The sequence below is a fragment of the Amphibalanus amphitrite genome, unplaced genomic scaffold (assembly GCF_019059575.1).
Source record: "Amphibalanus amphitrite isolate SeventyFive unplaced genomic scaffold, NRLGWU_Aamphi_draft 001780F_arrow, whole genome shotgun sequence".
NCBI classification, from domain to species: domain Eukaryota; kingdom Metazoa; phylum Arthropoda; class Thecostraca; order Balanomorpha; family Balanidae; genus Amphibalanus; species Amphibalanus amphitrite.
In genome coordinates this window covers 94583-112539 of record NW_024883273.1, presented here as the reverse complement: position 1 = coordinate 112539, position 17957 = coordinate 94583, and the positions used below count along the sequence as shown (strand labels likewise).

General features: G+C 46.2%; 3 protein-coding genes across 3 annotated transcripts in view; 1 reads left to right on the top strand and 2 right to left on the bottom strand.

The window, feature by feature from the left end:
• Nucleotides 1-3071: 3071 nt before the first annotated feature.
• Nucleotides 3072-5613, bottom strand: LOC122375131. The gene is made up of 5 exons (XM_043354340.1): nucleotides 5349-5613; nucleotides 4786-4961; nucleotides 4372-4542; nucleotides 3876-4055; nucleotides 3072-3519 (listed from the first exon to the last, which is right to left on the bottom strand). The coding sequence occupies exons 1-5, from the start codon at nucleotides 5373-5375 to the stop codon at nucleotides 3369-3371; spliced, it is 705 nt and encodes a 234-aa protein (XP_043210275.1). The 5' UTR covers nucleotides 5376-5613; the 3' UTR covers nucleotides 3072-3368.
• A 4882-nt stretch (nucleotides 5614-10495) lies between these two features.
• Nucleotides 10496-14087, top strand: LOC122375128. The gene is made up of 5 exons (XM_043354336.1): nucleotides 10496-10581; nucleotides 11563-11821; nucleotides 12653-12812; nucleotides 13312-13457; nucleotides 13837-14087. Exons 2-5 carry the CDS (start codon nucleotides 11565-11567, stop codon nucleotides 14027-14029), a joined length of 756 nt encoding a protein of 251 aa, XP_043210271.1. The 5' UTR covers nucleotides 10496-10581; nucleotides 11563-11564; the 3' UTR covers nucleotides 14030-14087.
• Nucleotides 14088-15017: 930 nt separating this feature from the next.
• Nucleotides 15018-17957, bottom strand: part of LOC122375129 — a 43346-nt gene continuing 40406 nt past the window's right edge. Inside the window, exons 4-5 of the mRNA XM_043354337.1 lie at nucleotides 16699-16910; nucleotides 15018-16237 (exon numbers count right to left, since the gene is read on the bottom strand). Of these exons, the coding sequence (XP_043210272.1) occupies nucleotides 16136-16237; nucleotides 16699-16910 (314 nt within the window). The 3' untranslated portion in view covers nucleotides 15018-16135. The remainder of the gene's footprint in view (nucleotides 16238-16698; nucleotides 16911-17957) is intronic.

Sequence of the window (17957 nt, the reverse complement as noted above, 5' to 3'; positions counted from 1 at the left end):
ATGCAATGGCAGGCACTTGGTATCCTCACTTATCCCTCATTGGGGGCTCTGGCGGGCTCCTGAGGGCCCACGTCTATCTCCGGGACCCCTAGACAGGCTCCTTTGGGTCCTTTCAGTCCACTATAGTTAGCATAAGAGGTCTCCATGCGAGTCCTATACATCTGAGGGCGTACCCTGACGTCTGAGGTACCCAACTGCAGCTCCAATGGTCTCTTATACTGGCGGATCCAGGGAGGGGGCATTTACGGCCATGCCCCCTTCCCAGAGGCCTAAAGTGGCCCGTTTGCCCCCTCCCCCAAGCGATAATGAAACATAGTTCAATCAGTGCCTGGCCCAGGAGCCGAGTTAGACAGGGGGTGTTTTACCACCTCCCGGCCCGCAAAGGGACCCAAGCACTGACTCGAAGCGGGTTAACTGGTCGACAAAAGCAATGGTAAGTGTTTACAAAGTAATATAAAGGCATAGGTCGGATGGGCTACCATTTATATATTTTTACTTTTAGTTAAAAAAAATATTCATAGTGTCAGGGCTGTGACGAAAAATAAGTGGCCTAAATCCGATGAGAAAACAGGATTTGGGGGTACCCTAGGTTTGGCTCCTGCATGAGTTGGCCCCCCCCAAAACGCAAGCCTGGATCCGCCAGTGGTGAAAGGTATGCACACTTTTGCATTTCTGGGGATAGCGAGAAACGGTCCGAGCTTATACTAATGAATGCACGTTTCGGGGAAGAGAGCTCAGCGTGTATTCCTCTAATGCATCAACTTAACCAAGGTCTGGTACCTCTTTCCACAACACATATTTTCTGCCAACACATTTTTTCAAGCTATCGGAAACATTACGTGTCAGTAGTTAGCAGATTGAAGACCGCGATTTTGTACGATCGGTGGCACATTTCACAGATGACATTCGAACGGCGCTGTTGTAAATGAAGCATGAAGTTCGGTGGTATCCTGGCACAAATGGCAGAAGAGAGATCTATAGCTAAGCGGAAATATGCGGAAACGCTATCATAACCTCCTAATTGCCAAGCAAAACTGAAAAGAAAATCATAGAAACATGATATCATCGTTTTTGCTGATCAAATTACCGCTTCTTTACTCGAACGCCAAATCGAAATTCGTGATGACGATAATGGTATAACACCATGGTACTATGGAAACTTCTTCTATGGTCGTTGAAAAGAAATTAAGAATATCTGCCTCCAAATTGCCCATCATCCCCAAATGCTACCTCTGTGTTCTGAATAATTAATCCATTTGCCCTATACTCGTGAGCCCCGCCGTTAAATCACGCAAAGGTCACGTTGCAGCGATACACACGTCCGGAACACCTCCGCACTGCTGCACAATTCAGATACATTTCACACATTTTCGACAAAATCCGTTACGAGCGGTGGCCGAGCTCCAGTACAATTCATCACACTGCATCCGGTTTTCATGTGAATGTACGTTTGTACCTGTTAAATGCGGTTGGTACGAAAACAAGACGTGACCTCACACGCTCAAAAAGGGAACAATTCGAAAATTAAATAATTTTAGTACCTTCCACAATTAATCGGAAACAATCATTCGTCTTTCGTTTCTTCCTCTCATCTCCTCTCCTCTTCTTTTATTCCTCCTTCTTCCTGGTGTTTTCTATTCCTGTCCTTCTCTTGCAGAACACAAATCGCAGACAGACTTATCCATAAGTTTGACATTATCACAGGGATATTGATAAGACAGGTGGACAAACAGACCTAAAACGCAGAGACGGACAGACACGTGTCTTAGCGATGGTTCGGAGCGGAGTCTGTTCACGGCGTGTCACACACGGCCTCAGGCGGTGTAAGTATCGATCGGTGACGTCAAAAGATGGAGGAGTGTAGCGCTGGAAGGGAGAGGAGGAGGAGAGAGAGAGAGAGAGAGAGAGAGAGAGAGAGAGAGAGAGAGAGAGAGGAGAGATAGAGAGAGAGAGAGAGAGAGAGAGAGAGAGAGAGAGAGAGAGGAGAGAGAGAGAGAGAGAGAGAGAGGAGAGAGAGAGAGAGAGAGAGAGAGAGAGAGAGAGAGAGAGAGAGAGAAGAGATAGAAAGGTGTGACCTTGTTAATGTGATGAATATTTATTCACTCTGACTGTGTCTGATTCTAACGAAAGCTCGTACAGTTCGTAAACTCGTACACTCGTTCGTACACGTACTACAAGCTCGTGTGTACCTACATTTACTGTATAAACCATAAGTGCGTTTTATGCTGAAAGGCGGCATCTCTTTGACCACAGTGAGTTTGACCATTTCTCATGTCTATAGATATGTGGTTGCCCTATGTACCGTCTTTTCTTCAGTGCTGTGACGAAGACGTTGCTGGTGTCTAGACTCGCTCAGTTTTGTTCATTTGTGCGTCACATCATGCTAATATACGAGTACAGGCACCATAAGTAGTGCGGATCACAGTGTAAACGATTTGGTTTGGTAAGTACGTGATGTTCTGCAAAGGCTCAGGGAAACTGCTTTGACAATATGTAATATCTATGATTTTGAAAATGGAGGTAAGAGAGCTGTGCAAACCAACTCAACGAGCCCAACTCATATCCGCTTCATCATTCTTTCCAAGCAACATGACCAGTAAAATCAGTACGTGCTTGGACGTCTCTTCACACCAAAGGCATAAGCGCACTTCTAAGACGCCCTTTTCTATCAAACCTTCCATGTAGTCATTCGGTAGATTGAGTAACCCCACGTGATTGAGCATGTCATTTCCAGTCTCACAGCGTGGCAGACCGTTTTGCTCAGCGCCAACTATGACCTCGACAGTGGCTAAGGGCCCGCACTGATTGCCTTCAGTAAATGGCGGCGGCCCGCGAGCGTGAGGTCCTATCGACCTGAGCCCCCAGGCGTTTATATGACGCGACATGAAACGCTAACCACTGCCCGCAGTGAGGTGTGGTGTAAGAGGACAGCCAGTATCGATTTAGCACGCCGAACGCTGAAAAGCGTCAACAGGTATGACATGGTGACGGGCATGCATGTTTCTACGTCAGAGCCTGTATTAAACACATTTACACGTGAAACATGAACGATACGAAAATCATCGACATCGTTTTTATTATTTATTTCACTTCACAGATTAAATACATTGCATTGCGTAGTTCGTACTAAACTTCATCCACATAAACAGAACAGTTATATCAAACAAGCGAGATAAAAGTATTCTTAAAAAGAAAAATGGGAAAGAGTAAAAAAAACGGCTCGCTGTACAGTCGGAACCTGAGACCTGTCTTAATCATTATCTCATCACACTAAATACACTCAAAACCGATTCCATCCGCATCCGTTTCAAACAAAAGAACTACTCTCGAGTCTTGATAGATAAATTCAAATTTGTTATCATTTGTTTTCACTTCTTCCTGGCCAGCCAGGCGGCTGGGAACAGAGACTGGAGGCTCAGTGTGCAGTCTGGGTAGTATTTCTTGCAGTTGCCATGTTTTTTGCCTGTCTTGTAGGCAATGCTGTACTCCTCCATTTCAGACAGACGGCTCCTTTTTGGCCTGAAATAGGGCAGAAACTTGGTCAGCAAATTACCTGATACCAAAATAATGAAGGCATTTTGATGCTGCTTCATGAGTTTTATTTATTTATTTATTTATTCATTTATTTATTATCTTATTTTAATTTTACTTGTACACAATGCATATCACAATGCAATATTATTTGCAGCGTTGAAACTTAGGTATAATTAAGTGACCGGTTATGACAAGAGTCGGCCTGTAAGTAGGTACCATCCCGTGCGAGTGTCAGGCGTCAGCCATGATACTGACGTATCAAGTGACTGAACGTCGTGTGTCATTGTGTCGACTCATTTCGCGTTAAATGTAAGCCTTTGGCCCATGCCATCTCGACTCACGTGAGCAGCACGCTGAGCATCTCTCCGATTAGGCTGAACTTAGCCAGCTCCAGCTCAGCAGCGTCACAGATGGCCCTCAGCACACAGGCGCGACCTTCCATGGCCAGACCGTCGGCCAGCCCCGTCTCCAGAGAGCGGTACATCGAGAACTGCTCGTGAACAAAGTGGCGGCCGTAGGCGCTGCAATGGGAGGGGCCATTGTCAGCAAAAGGGATAACACAGCGTCACTTGCCGGAAGGATTGCGGGAGAATATGAGAAAGGGCCATAGGACACATGGCACTGAAGACCCGTGCTTGGACCTTCGCAATAAACCCTCCAACAAAAGTCAACAAAAAGTATACGACAACTTAAAACGGCTGGCGATAGAACTTCTAAAGCGGTTTCAGGACAGGAATGGACACCAAGCCCATTATTTTCCTAACACATGAAAACGTAATCAAATACCCCTTTGCTTGATTCTGACTCTATTCCCACAGGTGTCAACTTCTTTCTGACCTGTTTATTTTCCGCAGCAGCTCGTTGATGAAGAAGATGAACGGAAACCTCATCTCGAATTGTCCTCTGGGCCGGAAAGGGATGATGAAGCCGAACGCAGCGGTCAGCGTCGAGCCCTGGGGCCACGAGCGGAACAGGGCCCGCGTCTCCGCATCCGCCTGACGTTTGAACCTGCGTAAAATAAGATCACCTGTCATAAACATCCATTACTTTAGCCTGCTGCAATACATTCTGAGTAGAGGTCGCACACAATTTTACAAGTTTCTGGTGCGCACAAGTTTTTGGCTCACGCTTTTGAAGTCTAAAGTTAATCTTATTGTTGCTTCATTACTTGAACGGGCATTCCAAAGTCGTTACAGGTGCAACTGTCCCAACATCTAAATATATGACGCATCTGTCGGTTACGTTTATTACCTGAGCGTCTGGTTGAGTGGCGCGTCCAGCGCCTCCAGGTCCAGATTGAAGGAGTCATTGGGGAAGTCCAGCTCGTAATGCAGCTGGTTGTAGGGCACGCCGTCGAAGGTGATGTCTGTGCCGTAGACGTCGCCGAAGGTGAAGCCGCCACCCTCGGCAGCCGACGCCGCACAAACCTGCAGGGGACATTAGGATGTGGTGGTAAACAATTATTATTGTTGAGTATCCATGACAGGCTAGATGATGACACTGTTGATCATTTTACACAGTGCTCAATGTTCCACGATTACGAATCAAGTAACTAAATTTGTCTATCAAGCTTTGTCTATCTTTTTGAATATGCATCTTTTGAATGCATTCGTACCGAATGATTTATTAGGTATTTACATCATCATGAAACAATAATTCTCTTTTAACTCTGTGACCTCAACTAAAGGTGTTATTTCTATAATATTAATCGGAAAACATTCTTTAGTACTATCGCCTTCCACCCAGCATTGGTGCAACAACTTACTTTGTTACGTCAAATCTCAAGTAATCATAAGGCAAAACATCGTACTCACCAGAACGATTGCCGTGAGCAGAACCATTGCAGTAGAACCGATCACCAATCTGAGCACAGCAGGTTGACGGACTCTCGTGTCAAAGAAAGGAAAACTTATGACGTACAGGACAGATAAGTCTTCACGGAGTCGGCTCTTCAGTAGGAGCGGAGACTCACTCAGCTCAGGCAGAAGGTCTGCGAGGGAATGATAACGCTCGGACCAAAGTCCCTCCACCTTCCTCCAACCGCCGAGTAGCGTTGGAACGCTAACGGGGTCACAGGACGGGCACAGCGACACACACAGCGCAAAGAGGATGAGCGGATCGAGGACGGACTGCGATTCCACTGTCGCCAGGAGCCCGAGCGCTTCTTTCTGAGCTCCAGTTGCCTAATGTGCTATGATTGACAGCTGGCTACTAAACGGACCGAGAAGTATGGATCAGCCTCGATAGGCGCATGAACAGGTAATGGAAGGTAGCGGAGGTAAATATTTTCGATTAGATTGGAATCTTATTAACCGGTCAGAGCGTGCTCCGAAGCGCAATAAGACGCTAGCCGTTTTCACGACGGCCATCTGGTACACATTTGGTGCACATCTGGTACAGATTAGGTGCAGATTTGGTCAAATCAGGTACAGTGTGTCTCTTAGCAGCTATCAGCTAGGGTTGCACTAATTGCTTATATGCCTGCTTTGTCATATTATCAGACAGCATCATCGATTTAAACACTGAAATAAATTCACAAGATGAAGATATTCGCTGTAAAAGAAATTTGGTGCAGATTTGGTCAAATCAGGTGCATTCGCCGGATAGCCCGTCGTGAAAACGACGGGCTATCCGTCTATTATCGGTCTTGGCGAAAACGGCTATGATCGGTCTTGGCGCACAATTGCTGAGCTTGCTGCTGAGCTTGATAAATGCAACGATTACCACGGTCCACACAACCTACGAGCAACACAATGCTGTGATCAACACCTCGTTGTCTCGACATCTAAAAAAGTACCTCAATGTCACATTTTCACATATCTTCGGTGGCGCAGCTGGCAGAGTGTGTTAAGTCTGGGGACCGGAGAGTTAGCGTCATACGGCATCATGCGTATGTTGCAGATGGATCTGTATGGGTATAGATTAACCCGGCACCGCCTGGGCTATTTCCGTACCCACGACAGCCTGGGGGGGGGGGGGTCGGATCCGACCCCCCCCCTGTTATCTCGAGAAGCAATGGTCGTATCGAGCCCCGCGAGGCGGCGTTCGAAAGGTCTCTACGAGACCTTCCCAAAGCACTCTTAAGATTTTAAGATTGAGGTCAACTTTCGGGTCAAGGTCAGGTCAAAGGTCAAATTCAGGGGTTTTGCATGATTAGGCTTACGGACAGCGGAATCGATAGCTGCTGCTCGAAACTCACCAAAAATGACCTCAAAGGCCTAGTGAAGGTACCATGTGTGTATAGGGGTCATACTAAGTACGGGTCAAGGTCAGGTCAGGTCACGAAAGGTCACGGTTTTCAATTTCTGCTACATGGGCGTGCGACACATGTTTTATGGCTTATTTTTCACGCCTAATCCGATGGTAATGGTTATATGTGACCCCCAAGTCACTGTACTAGTGATAAGTGTGCATTGAAAGCATAAAAAATCGTTTATGCTATACGAGGGCTGAGAAAAAAGGTCAATTTTTCAACTTTTTATTTTTGACATAAAAATGCACTTTTCTAGACGAGCTTTGTCCCAGGAATCTAGTGGTGCCATTTGTTTTCACATGCGATGTTCAGAAGTGCCTCTAATTCACGAAAATGCTTATGACGTCACCATGCCCTATGCATGTTGGAGCTATTTTTTACAATTTGGGGGTCAAAAATCAAGATAAAAAGTTGAAATTTGGGACATCTAATGTTCTAATAGAGCTCTACAACATATACTCCGGTTTTTTGAAAATTCCTAAAATTTTGGATTTTATTATCTGTTTTCCAAAAAATATAGTTTTTTGAATTTTTAGGGGAGAAAAACGCATTTTCTGGAAAATCCGAGATAGCCATTTTAAAGAACACGTCAAGGTGCGTCTTTTCATGTCCTTAATTTGCAATTTGCTTTAAACCCTGATTTTTGGCGATTTTTTAAACATTTTCCACTTTTTGACTAAAAACGCCATGTAGTTACATCACTAAAATCGATATATCTCAAAAATTTTTGGAAATTTTTTCTTAAAAATTGCACAGGAGACGTCAAATTGATGGGGGAGAAGGTGTGCCAAGTTTCAAGTAGATAACGAAAGTGGTTCATGAGTTATTCAAGAAAAACGGAGGGGGGGGGTCGGATCCGACCCCCCCAGGCGGTCGCGGGTTAAAGGGACTATCCCACCTTTACATTAGGTTTGAGTTGAGATAGCCAAGTTTGCGGCGAGGTTCAGAAACCGAGCTCTATCTTGGTCGCAACTCCCGCAGCCTCGTGGTGTTGAAGAAATTCGTTCCCTTCATTTGAAAATGTTCCCTGTGCAAGTCCCAATCTCTTAACCATTAACGGCAATCTGATGACGTCATTTGCCTTTTGAACGCCTGTCACGCATTCAAGTGAAGTATCACTTGATTTACGAATAAGCCAATCAGAGACACTTTTGTTATTGTATGAGCCAAATACCTATATTTGCTGCTAAATTTCCCCCACATTGACATGAAGTAAATCCTTCATTACGTCACAGATCCGATCTAAATGACGTCACGATGAAATATAAAAGTCGCAATATCTAAAAAAGTATACGATGAAAACGCGTAAAAACTTGCAGAATTCGTCACAATATCATCAGTAACATTTCCGAATCCTAAATGGTACTTTTTTGAAGGTGGGATAGTCCCTTTAAAAGAAAGATCCTTTTGTGTATTATGTCAACATCCGCGACATGCGTGGGTGAAGAATAATCTGAGTAGATTTAACCCTCGCCGGACCTATTGGTTTTCTACATACGCGCCGGCCGAGGGGGGGGGGGGGCGGGTACGACCCCCCCCCTCGCCGTTTCGCCCCTGGTGGAGCTAGCGCGTCGCGGAAAAAACGAGCGTGTGCGCCGTTACGAGACGCAGAGATTGGTACCCGATTTTAAGGTCCTAGGTCAACCGGTGACCTCTGAGGTCAGGTCAAGTGCCCCAGGGTACAGTTCAGTTTTTGGTTAATAACTTCGCAAAAAACGGCCGCAGAGCCGCAATTTTGGCAGCATCGTGTTCGCCGCGCTCAGGCGCGTCGAATGATATACTTTTTGTTCGGGTCAGGTCAACTTAGGGTGTTGACCTCAGGTCAAGGTCAGGTCAGCACCCCCAGGTCACGAAGCTGGTCGAAAGAGGTCATGTCGCATATCATTCGATTCGGCAGGTCTTCCTGAGTCCATTGGTGGCTTTCTCGACTCGCTAGCTCAATTTGATCAGGAGTTATTGACGAAAAACTAATGTGACCTTGATGACGTCATAAATGACGTCACGGATGGTCAACATTGCAAAAGTGACGCATCTAACCTTGCAAGGAGTGCATCAAATCACGATTCTGTGTGCTTGAGATAGTTGGAGATCGTTCCCGGCGCCAGCATAGCAGTTTTCATTTTTCCTCATTGACTTATAATGGTGAGGTCACGAAAATGACCTGACCTCATATGACCTTTAGGAAAAATCCGAGATATACAAGTTGTGAGACTCATAATGGATACTAGATCCTGCAAGTTTCATTTCCCTGTGACATCTCCTCTGGCAGTGAGGGCGTTGCGAAGTTGCGACATCTGAAGACCGTGCAGAGGTTCACTTATGACGTCATAGGTCAGTGACCTGACCTGACCCAAAAATGCGGTTGGTGTTAAAAGATGCGGCTTGGATCAAAGGTCAGGTATGTCAAGTTTCAGCTCTCTATCGCCAGCGTGTTCGGAGCTATCGCGAAAAAACCCTATGGGGGGGCGGCACCCGCCCCCCCCTCGGCCGGCGAGGGTTAAGTGTTTGAAATGGTTTTTATGTGTGCGATGAACAGCTGTTAAGGTACGAAAAATTGTTAGCTTCCGTCTTGGAAATATCAGCTTTGAAATTGCTTCTCCTCTCGGCCGGCGAGGGTTAAGTGTTTGAAATGGTTTTTATGTGTGCGATGAACAGCTGTTAAGGTACGAAAAATTGTTAGCTTCCGTCTTGGAAATATCAGCTTTGAAATTGCTTCTCCCAGATTGATAATTAGCAAATATAATTTCAGCTAATGCGCACTAACCTTAAGATATCGAATGACGGAGCCATTCAGATTCGACACTCGACATTAAACAGTATATCGACGGTAATTGGGGTAATTGGACTCATCGATTAGCTATTCGCCAGTGATGCTATTGTTGCCTACCATAGACATTTCGCATAAATACCCATCAAAAGCGTTGTCATCTATCGACACATGCATCAGTTCTCATAATCAAACAATAAACATTAATCTAATTAACATTGCCATACCTAAAATCCACCTCTGTTGTCATCCATTGTTTTTTGTTACTCAACTTTCAGAGGTTTCTTAGACATCTCGTCAGCCAAGTTGACGAGTCACCCACCACAGAAGTAGACAGGATTCTTGTAGGGTTACGATGAGATGCGCTGTGAATTGATGAATTTCCCAGCGTTGTCGATTTTCCAATGCAAGTCGAACTGCAACACATAAGTGACTCAAATTATCTGCGAAATAACCGTTTCAATGAGGTGATTGATGTGAAGTGTTATATGGTCCATAACATCTTCACGCCGCAAACGCACACATTAGACCATATACTTCGGTATACAGATGCCTGTGGTCTGACATATCCTGCCAGTTAGGAATACATTTCATGCACAGTCAGCAGGCACTTGTTTGAGGTACTTCCCCATGATTTTTCAGCATAAAACAAACGCTCAGAAAAGTTTCAGAAAACGTTGCATCTTCTCACATCGTACGGCTTGTCTTGAAATACACTAAAATATACATATATTTTATTTATTGGACTATCCAGTTAATAACAGCCGACAAACATTTCCTGTCCCGTCGGACCGCTATCCGCGGACAATCGGACGGAATAATCCTGTTTTCCGTCTGCCGCCCGCGGACCCTGTGACCCGACTGCATCCCACCCCTAATCCAACTCAGTCTTGGGGCGTCTGTGAAGGAGCACAGAGATGACGAGCAGCCGAGGAGCAGGAGAGCTGGTCAGAACGTCTTCGCTCCTCCTCGGGACAGCACGGCTTCGGTCACGGCCTTCCGCGGGTCCCGACGGTCACACATACAGGTGAGTCATACATACACGTGCAGCAACAGACGGATTTCAATACGAACATAAATATGGGGTTTCGTGATTGATATATTCAAGCAGTCAAGTATCGTCAGATCATGCACGCAATGTGTCTATGCATTTCATTTCGTATTGTTTTACCTTTTGATAATTATCAATTAAGTCAATGAATAGCTGAGTGCATAATTCAGTTACACATTGATGGAGTCTCGATGCTCTCTATATTACGTGTAAAAGTGTAACTATTATCTTGAAAGTTAATGCTTTTGAATTGTAAAGTACAATGCACCGCAATCTAGCAAGATAAAACTAACGAATATCAAGGTGGCTACTTTTTCATTTATGTTATAAGATGACTGAAAGGAGAAACACTTATTTCCCTCCTTATCTCTTAAACTTTTCTCCCGTCTGCGCGTGTGTTCTCTCCTCCGTGATGGCGGTAATACCGTCCCGTCATCAGCCTTCGCCAACATCAGCGGTTACAACAGGAAAACCGCAGCAGCAGCAGCAACAACAACAACAATAAGACGCAGCAGAATCAGTTGCAGCAAGCGCAACAGCACAAAGAAGCAGCACAATCTGCACCAGCAGTCGCGATGCTCGCGCTCCGGTGCCTCCTGCTGGGCTGCGTCCTGATGACACTCGCCCTCGCCGACCCCCTGTCCAATGAAGCCGACTCCACTGACGACACCGAGGAGGCCAAGCCGCGTATCCTGCTGCGAAAACGGCGCACTACCGAGCTGCCCAGCAACGCCAACATCCGGTTCGAGTCGAAATTGACGGTGCCACAGGTGCCGACCGGCCTCTACCAGGTGTGGTTCGGCCCCGTGCGCTTTTACATCCAGCAGCTCTTCAGCTCGACCAGGTGGGTGCCGGTGAGGCGTTGTCGGGTCAGACACTCTGTCTGACCGGACCCGACCCGGCAGGGCGGGGTCAAGGTCACGGTCCGCCCGGCTGACCCCTGTCGCCCTGTTGCAGAGATGCGGGCGGCGGTGATGCTGACGGCGCTGGTCTCTCTGACCGTGGCCTCTAACCCCGTCCTGCTGGACCCCGAGGGCAACTGTCACGTGCGGATGCGCCGTATGGTGCACCGCACGCGACGGTTCATCGCCCCGGGCGCAACTTGGAAGCTGGAGTTCGGGGTGGAGATTTTCTGGAGCGGTTTTGAGATATGGGCGAGAATCCCCGTCAACTACCGGCTGGATGATTTGTTCAGTGGCAGGATGAGGGAAGCCAGGTAAATTGAACGGATCATTATCTTTCTAGTTGAGGTTTATTTGCCATTGGGTCTACAGTGCAGGGATATTTCTATCTCGCACTCCTCTGAGATGCAGTGATAAGAAATTGTTATCTCTGCATCCCTCTGAGATGCAAAGATAAGGTCTCGAGGGTTCATAGCGAAAAATCAAGAGTTCAAGTGATGATGGGTCTAATAACCGAACAACGTTTATGGATGGTTGTTTATGGATGGTTGTTTATGGTTGTTTATGGATGAAACTTATGAAATAAGAACAAACTACTCTGGAATCTATTTTTACACAGATGAATACATCTAAATATAATATTTTATTAATCAAGAATAAACCTCAACATAGAAAGATATAGGATTCCTCATGGCTCACTCGTGGAAGATCGGATATCTTTTCCTCGCGTGTTACAGAAAAACCTCGCTCCTTCGTCGCTCGGTTTTTCAGTAACCCGCTTGGAAAAGATATCCTTATCTTCCACTCGGAGCCATGAAGAATCCTCTATGTATCATCCGTTTACTGATACATCTGTTAGCCAAATGAAAACCATTAGAACAAATTATAACAGGCTTAAGCCTAAAATGTTTTTGGTCTCATGCAAAGCTCAACTAACGTTTAGGGTGCCTAGCATTCCATCAACAGATGGAAGAAATCATACAGAAATCATACAGATGCTGATTCGAGCGCAGCTGCGGTTCGCGAAGGGCAACATTGTTCTGTTTTAACCTTTTAGCCATCCCTTTTCTCTCCGGCGGTCATTGATGCTGACTGCTAAATGTCTCGATATTCGAATACCACTGACGCTCCGCCTCCTTCCTCAGCGCTCGGGACATCGCCGACATTGTGTCTCAGCAGCTGGCAGCTGATCGAGGCAGTGCCTCCACGGCTGCCCTCAAACAGCTGGCCGAGAGCTCGCTACGCCAGCAGGCCGCGCAAGGGTCGACGCTGTTCTTCACCGGCCGCGCCGTGGCCGAGGATCAGGTATGGATCAGTGCTGCGATGTGTTTACCGTTTCTCGTGAAGCGGTAGTCAGGTCATGAATTTGGGGTCGTAATGAGGACAGCCTGCTGTCATTGAGAACATCCATATATAACCTCGATTGTGTCATAACCACTGATCTGAGAATGTTCGATCTCTGACGGTGACGGTCTTTGTGATAGCTAATGATGGACTGGTTTCCATACAATGATCCCTCGCGTTGTTTCCATTCTTTGCACCAGCTTCTCTGCAAGCAATGGACTCAAATAGGCGTGGCGATAAGCCAACTAAGTGCCGTACTATTTAGTTAATACTTAATACACCTTGTTAGGGCCTGCTATGTCGTAACATAACAGTTATCGTCGACGCCATCTTATCTAGCTGATGATTTTACCATGTAATTCATGAGCATGACTGCCTCTCTGTGTTCTATCCACCTTACTGCATGACCCTGCCGTTGGTTCGGAGTGACACAATGACCTGATGTGTTTGTGCGTCTCAGCTGAACATCTTCCAGTCCCTGGAGGCAGCCATGAAGGAGCTGGGTGTGGACGGCAAGGCATGCCTGCTGCGCACCATCTGTGAGCTGCAGGAGTCGCCGGTGGCCGAGTGGACCTTCGCTGGAGAGCTCATCACACACTTCCTCACGTAAGTGACCGCCGACGGAGAAGTTCAGCAGAAATTCCGATTGTAGTCTCGGTGCTTCATTCGCTGCAGCTCAAAATGACGTCACAATGCTTTTCCATGACGGACCTAACTATTTCCTAGCATCAAATGTAAGCTAATAAACCTGCCTTTGTTTCCCTTCCAATGTTTCTTGTTTTGTTGTCATAAGGTGCGCATTTTACGCTTACCTGGTACTTTCCCTGCGCTTCATAGTCTTTTTAACGTAGGTATCCGAAAACCAACCCGAACAAATTCTATGGGTGTATTTCACCTCCGTTTTTTACATCTCCGTTTGTTCTAACCCTTGAAAACCGCTCCGATAAACGATTCCGAGGCTGAGCGACCATTTCTGTGCTGGCAGGCCGAAGGAGGGCAACTACGACTTCCTCTCCGACTACCAGCAGGCGCGGCAGCTGGGTGCCGAGGCGGGCGGCCGGCAGCGCTGCCGAGCGGCCTACTCCGAGTGTCCTCTCTCCGTGTTCAACTTCATCCCCGACATGCTAGGAGAGGACGTGCTGCTGCCGCTGGGAAATATCACCAACAGTCTGGGCTAGGGGCTACCGCGGCAGCACGGTCGCCAATGTTTGTTATTTTATCGAGTGTTCTCATGTGCTGCTGATCTTTTTTCCGGATCCAAAAGTCAGAGCAACAAACTAAAAGCATGTCTGTTGCACTTTGTTGTTGTTATGATGATTGAGTTTTATTCACGATCGATGGCAACACAAGGCAAATTCCTAAAACCAATTTTAGTGGTAGTGGTTTTAGGAATTTGACTTGTGTTGCCATCGATCGTGAATAAAACTCAATCATGTCTGATTATTTACAAACGTTATGATGATTGTTATATTCTGAATGAACTCAGGGGTCAAGTTAAACGGTCGATGCGATTTGGAGCGCAGCATTGCAATGTATATGGTGCTTGGGTCACACTGCAGTGTGTCAGGTGTGATTGGGCCCGTTCTCATTTATTCGTGCAACATGTGAAGATCGAATGGTGTTTGAAGCATGCACACATTTCCAGCGGAATATCTCAGTGCAAGTTGATCCGCATAGGAGTGTTGCATTAAGTTTTAACATATAATGAATATTTAATGCCCCCGACACGTGAATAGCCTATGGTGTTTCACATTTCCGCATTAAAAAAAAATCTTACGTGATATTGTTTGCATTATCAGCACTGATGACCTGATGCGTCTATAATGCCTATTGTTATTTTTCTACTTTTCGTTTCTACCTTATATTTGTGTAAATATTAGATGAATGTGTGCTTATAACTCCAATCCATGTTTAACACTGAAGATGCAATACATGTTGGCATCAATCCTCGTATTTTATCGTATTATCGTATATTCAGGTTATGCTTTATGAAACAAGCCCGTAACATTATTGCCTTTACCGTACCAAGCATCACCTGATGAAATAAATGGCACACGAAAGTAAATGCCACACAGTTACATGCACCCACTAACTTGGATGTAGGCAAGTTATGCTGAGTCAACGTATGGTTCACGGATACCCAACTCATTTGCTGGACAAAGTAGATGACGAGACAAAGTTGTATTTATTCCGGACGAAAATAACCATGTGGAAGGCAGTGGGCGACCACCACTAGAAACCAGAGTGAATTTTACATCAAACGTCAAAACACACTATCCACTTCAGTTGGGATGGAGACGAAGGGTGCGCACTGAGAGAGGAGGAATGTGGAACACTGTTTTATCTCGCGTCGTTTACACACGCCCCCTAAATCTGGCAGGCATCTGAAAGCAACACTCTTCTGATAACTACAAGCATCTACCAGATACTGTTGATAGAAATTGAAAAGACACAAACGCGCTTAAGCCTGACAACACAATTTAACGATTTATCATTTGTAACTGCCGGCCGAAGCGGAACAATCGCCACTCTAAAGCTTCTGACTGATCTACTGAAAGCCTTTGCTAGAATGACAGCTTCGAACATTCAACGGCCGTAAGAACGAATGAGAAAGCTGACAGCCACCATTGACACAAACACGGAATGACACAAACGGAATGCATCACACTGAGCGCAGCTGGCGGGCGCGGGGCGGTCGGGGCCGGCACTGACAGCACCCAGTCGAGGGAATGGGGACGCGACCGCTGACACGAGAGCAGGGCAATGGAAGCGACGTGTGGTAGTCGATATCTAAACATCAGACACGTCCCTGGAAACTGACTGCTGACGCTGCCAGAAGTCAGTGCCCACACGGCGCAGAAGCCTCTGTTAGGTAGTGACACTAACGCATCACACTAAGTAACCTGATTCGAAGACAGACATCGACTAGTGCCTAGAATCGACGCTGGTTTTCTTATCAATTTACCCACGCATTAATGCAACATTCATTCAGATGGTGAAACGAAACTACCCTATCCGCACCGTTTTAAGTGGGCTCCTCTTCACTTGATGGAGCTTCACAGATACAAGTGGCTTCACAGGCGGCCGTTTAGCAGTTAACATAATAATGCCATCGACGTACGAAATATTGTAGTCTGCTCTCACAGAAACATTCTAAAAATATAACCCGTTTGACTGAATCAACCCGTTGAATTTACGCTTGTGGAGTCCTGAAATTCCCAGACTTGTGTTTAGAACAGGCGCACAGGCTAGGTGCTGCCCTCTAGCCCCTGTTACTCTAACTCTTAGTTCTGGGCCTGGGCCGCCTGACGATTCTGCTGTCGCTGCTGTCGCCTCTGCTTGCGAGCCAGTCGTCGCTGCTGCTTGTCCTGCTTGTTCTGACGACGCTGAAAGAAAACAATAAATACTGCTGAACAAACACATTCTTTTTAAAGCATATTCCGTCATGTAATCAGTTTTTCCCCAGCAGCCCAACTCTTAGAAGGCTGCCTTGCCTGCCTCATCTCCGTGTCTTCACGGTCGGTGAGTTGTGCGGTACAGCCTAGCTTCAGGCGCTTTCTACTAACGCCATCTAGGAGTGGGGAGATGAAGCTTTCGAGCTGAGCATGACGTTCGGTATTGCTGATCAGTAATATAACTGTAGTCGGTTACAATGCCTTTATCTAATTCAACATAATTCGCATTCGTGCCTTTCCTACATGAGTTAGAGCCTCTTTACATTACAATGCCATTGAAAGAACGTTTTCAAGAGACACATCACGCAAAAGTATACCAGTCAAAAACTCCTGTTCGTTCCTGCTCAACATCATATCATCCAGCCCGTCAGTCAGTCCATCCGCCCGCTCACCTGGGCCTTCCTCTGCGCCTTCTTCTGACCCTTCCTGGCGGCGCGGCGGCCCGACTTGCGGTCGAAGCGGCGCTGCACGCGGCAGTCGAACACCTCAGTGACGGTGGCCGGGCAGCCGGTGCCCGAGACCAGGTTACGGGTACCGGTGACAGTGCTGCTCATCTGGTCACATTCACCCCAGGTGGCCAGACGGCGACGCTCGTACTGGCAGTCTGCGGAAGAGGTTAGAAGTCAGAGGTCAGAGGTCAGATAAGTCAGAGGTCAGAGTAAATAAAGGTCTGATAGGTCAGTGAGACCATGGAAAGGTGTGGCATTTCAGTTAAAGACAGGGGTCAGGCATTGACCGGACTGATTGGTTATCTAAGTGGTCATTCAGAACTCGTGAAGGTTAATAAAGAATAGACCAAAAATGTTCAAAGACATTAGAGCGTGACTCAGTCTGGATGTCGTTAACAAATAAAAATAAAACGAAAGAAAATGCATATTGCTACCGGCTTCGCTCCTCGTTTAATCAGTCATAAACTGATCATCTCTTCCTGCTTTGTATTAGCAATCGCTATGTTATCATATTCCTTCTCCTTTCGCCACGTAACAAATTACAAGTTCCATCACAAAACCTGTGACATTTGTCTTTAGTAAACCGACCAATGATCTTGGCATATCAAACTGTTATGATGAATCGTAATTCACATTATATTATGAGTCACATGATCATTTCCAGATGAAGCTCCGGAAACATCAAACGTGGTTGTAAAAGCATTGTAGATCTACACAGACAGGTGTAGGAAGGCCGTAATAATATCGTGTATGATTTCCTGCAGCTACGCTGTCGAACACACATACAGAGCTGTATGTCGGATAATGCGGACGTCAATGCAATTTATGGTATCTGGCTAGCTACCAGTAAATCCGGTAAATCCGGTGTAGGGTGGCTGCTGGTTAATGAGGCGTATATGAGATCAATGCTGAGCGAACCATCCGAAAAATGGGCATATACATTTTCCTTTGATGCTTCTTTAGCTAGAGAGCTCAACGAAAAGATAATTGAGTAATCTCGTCAATATCGTGTCTCACGTCTCTCCGGTGGTGTCACTACATTCAAAAGAAATGCTTTAAAAACATCAACCATATAAATTTCATTCATGCATAGTTTCCGATAAAACATCATAGCTCGGTTTTCATCTTCTAACCCACAGGAATAATAAAACGCCGTTCCAAATAGTTACTCTAAAGTTCCTGCCATCAGCGCCGGCGGCACG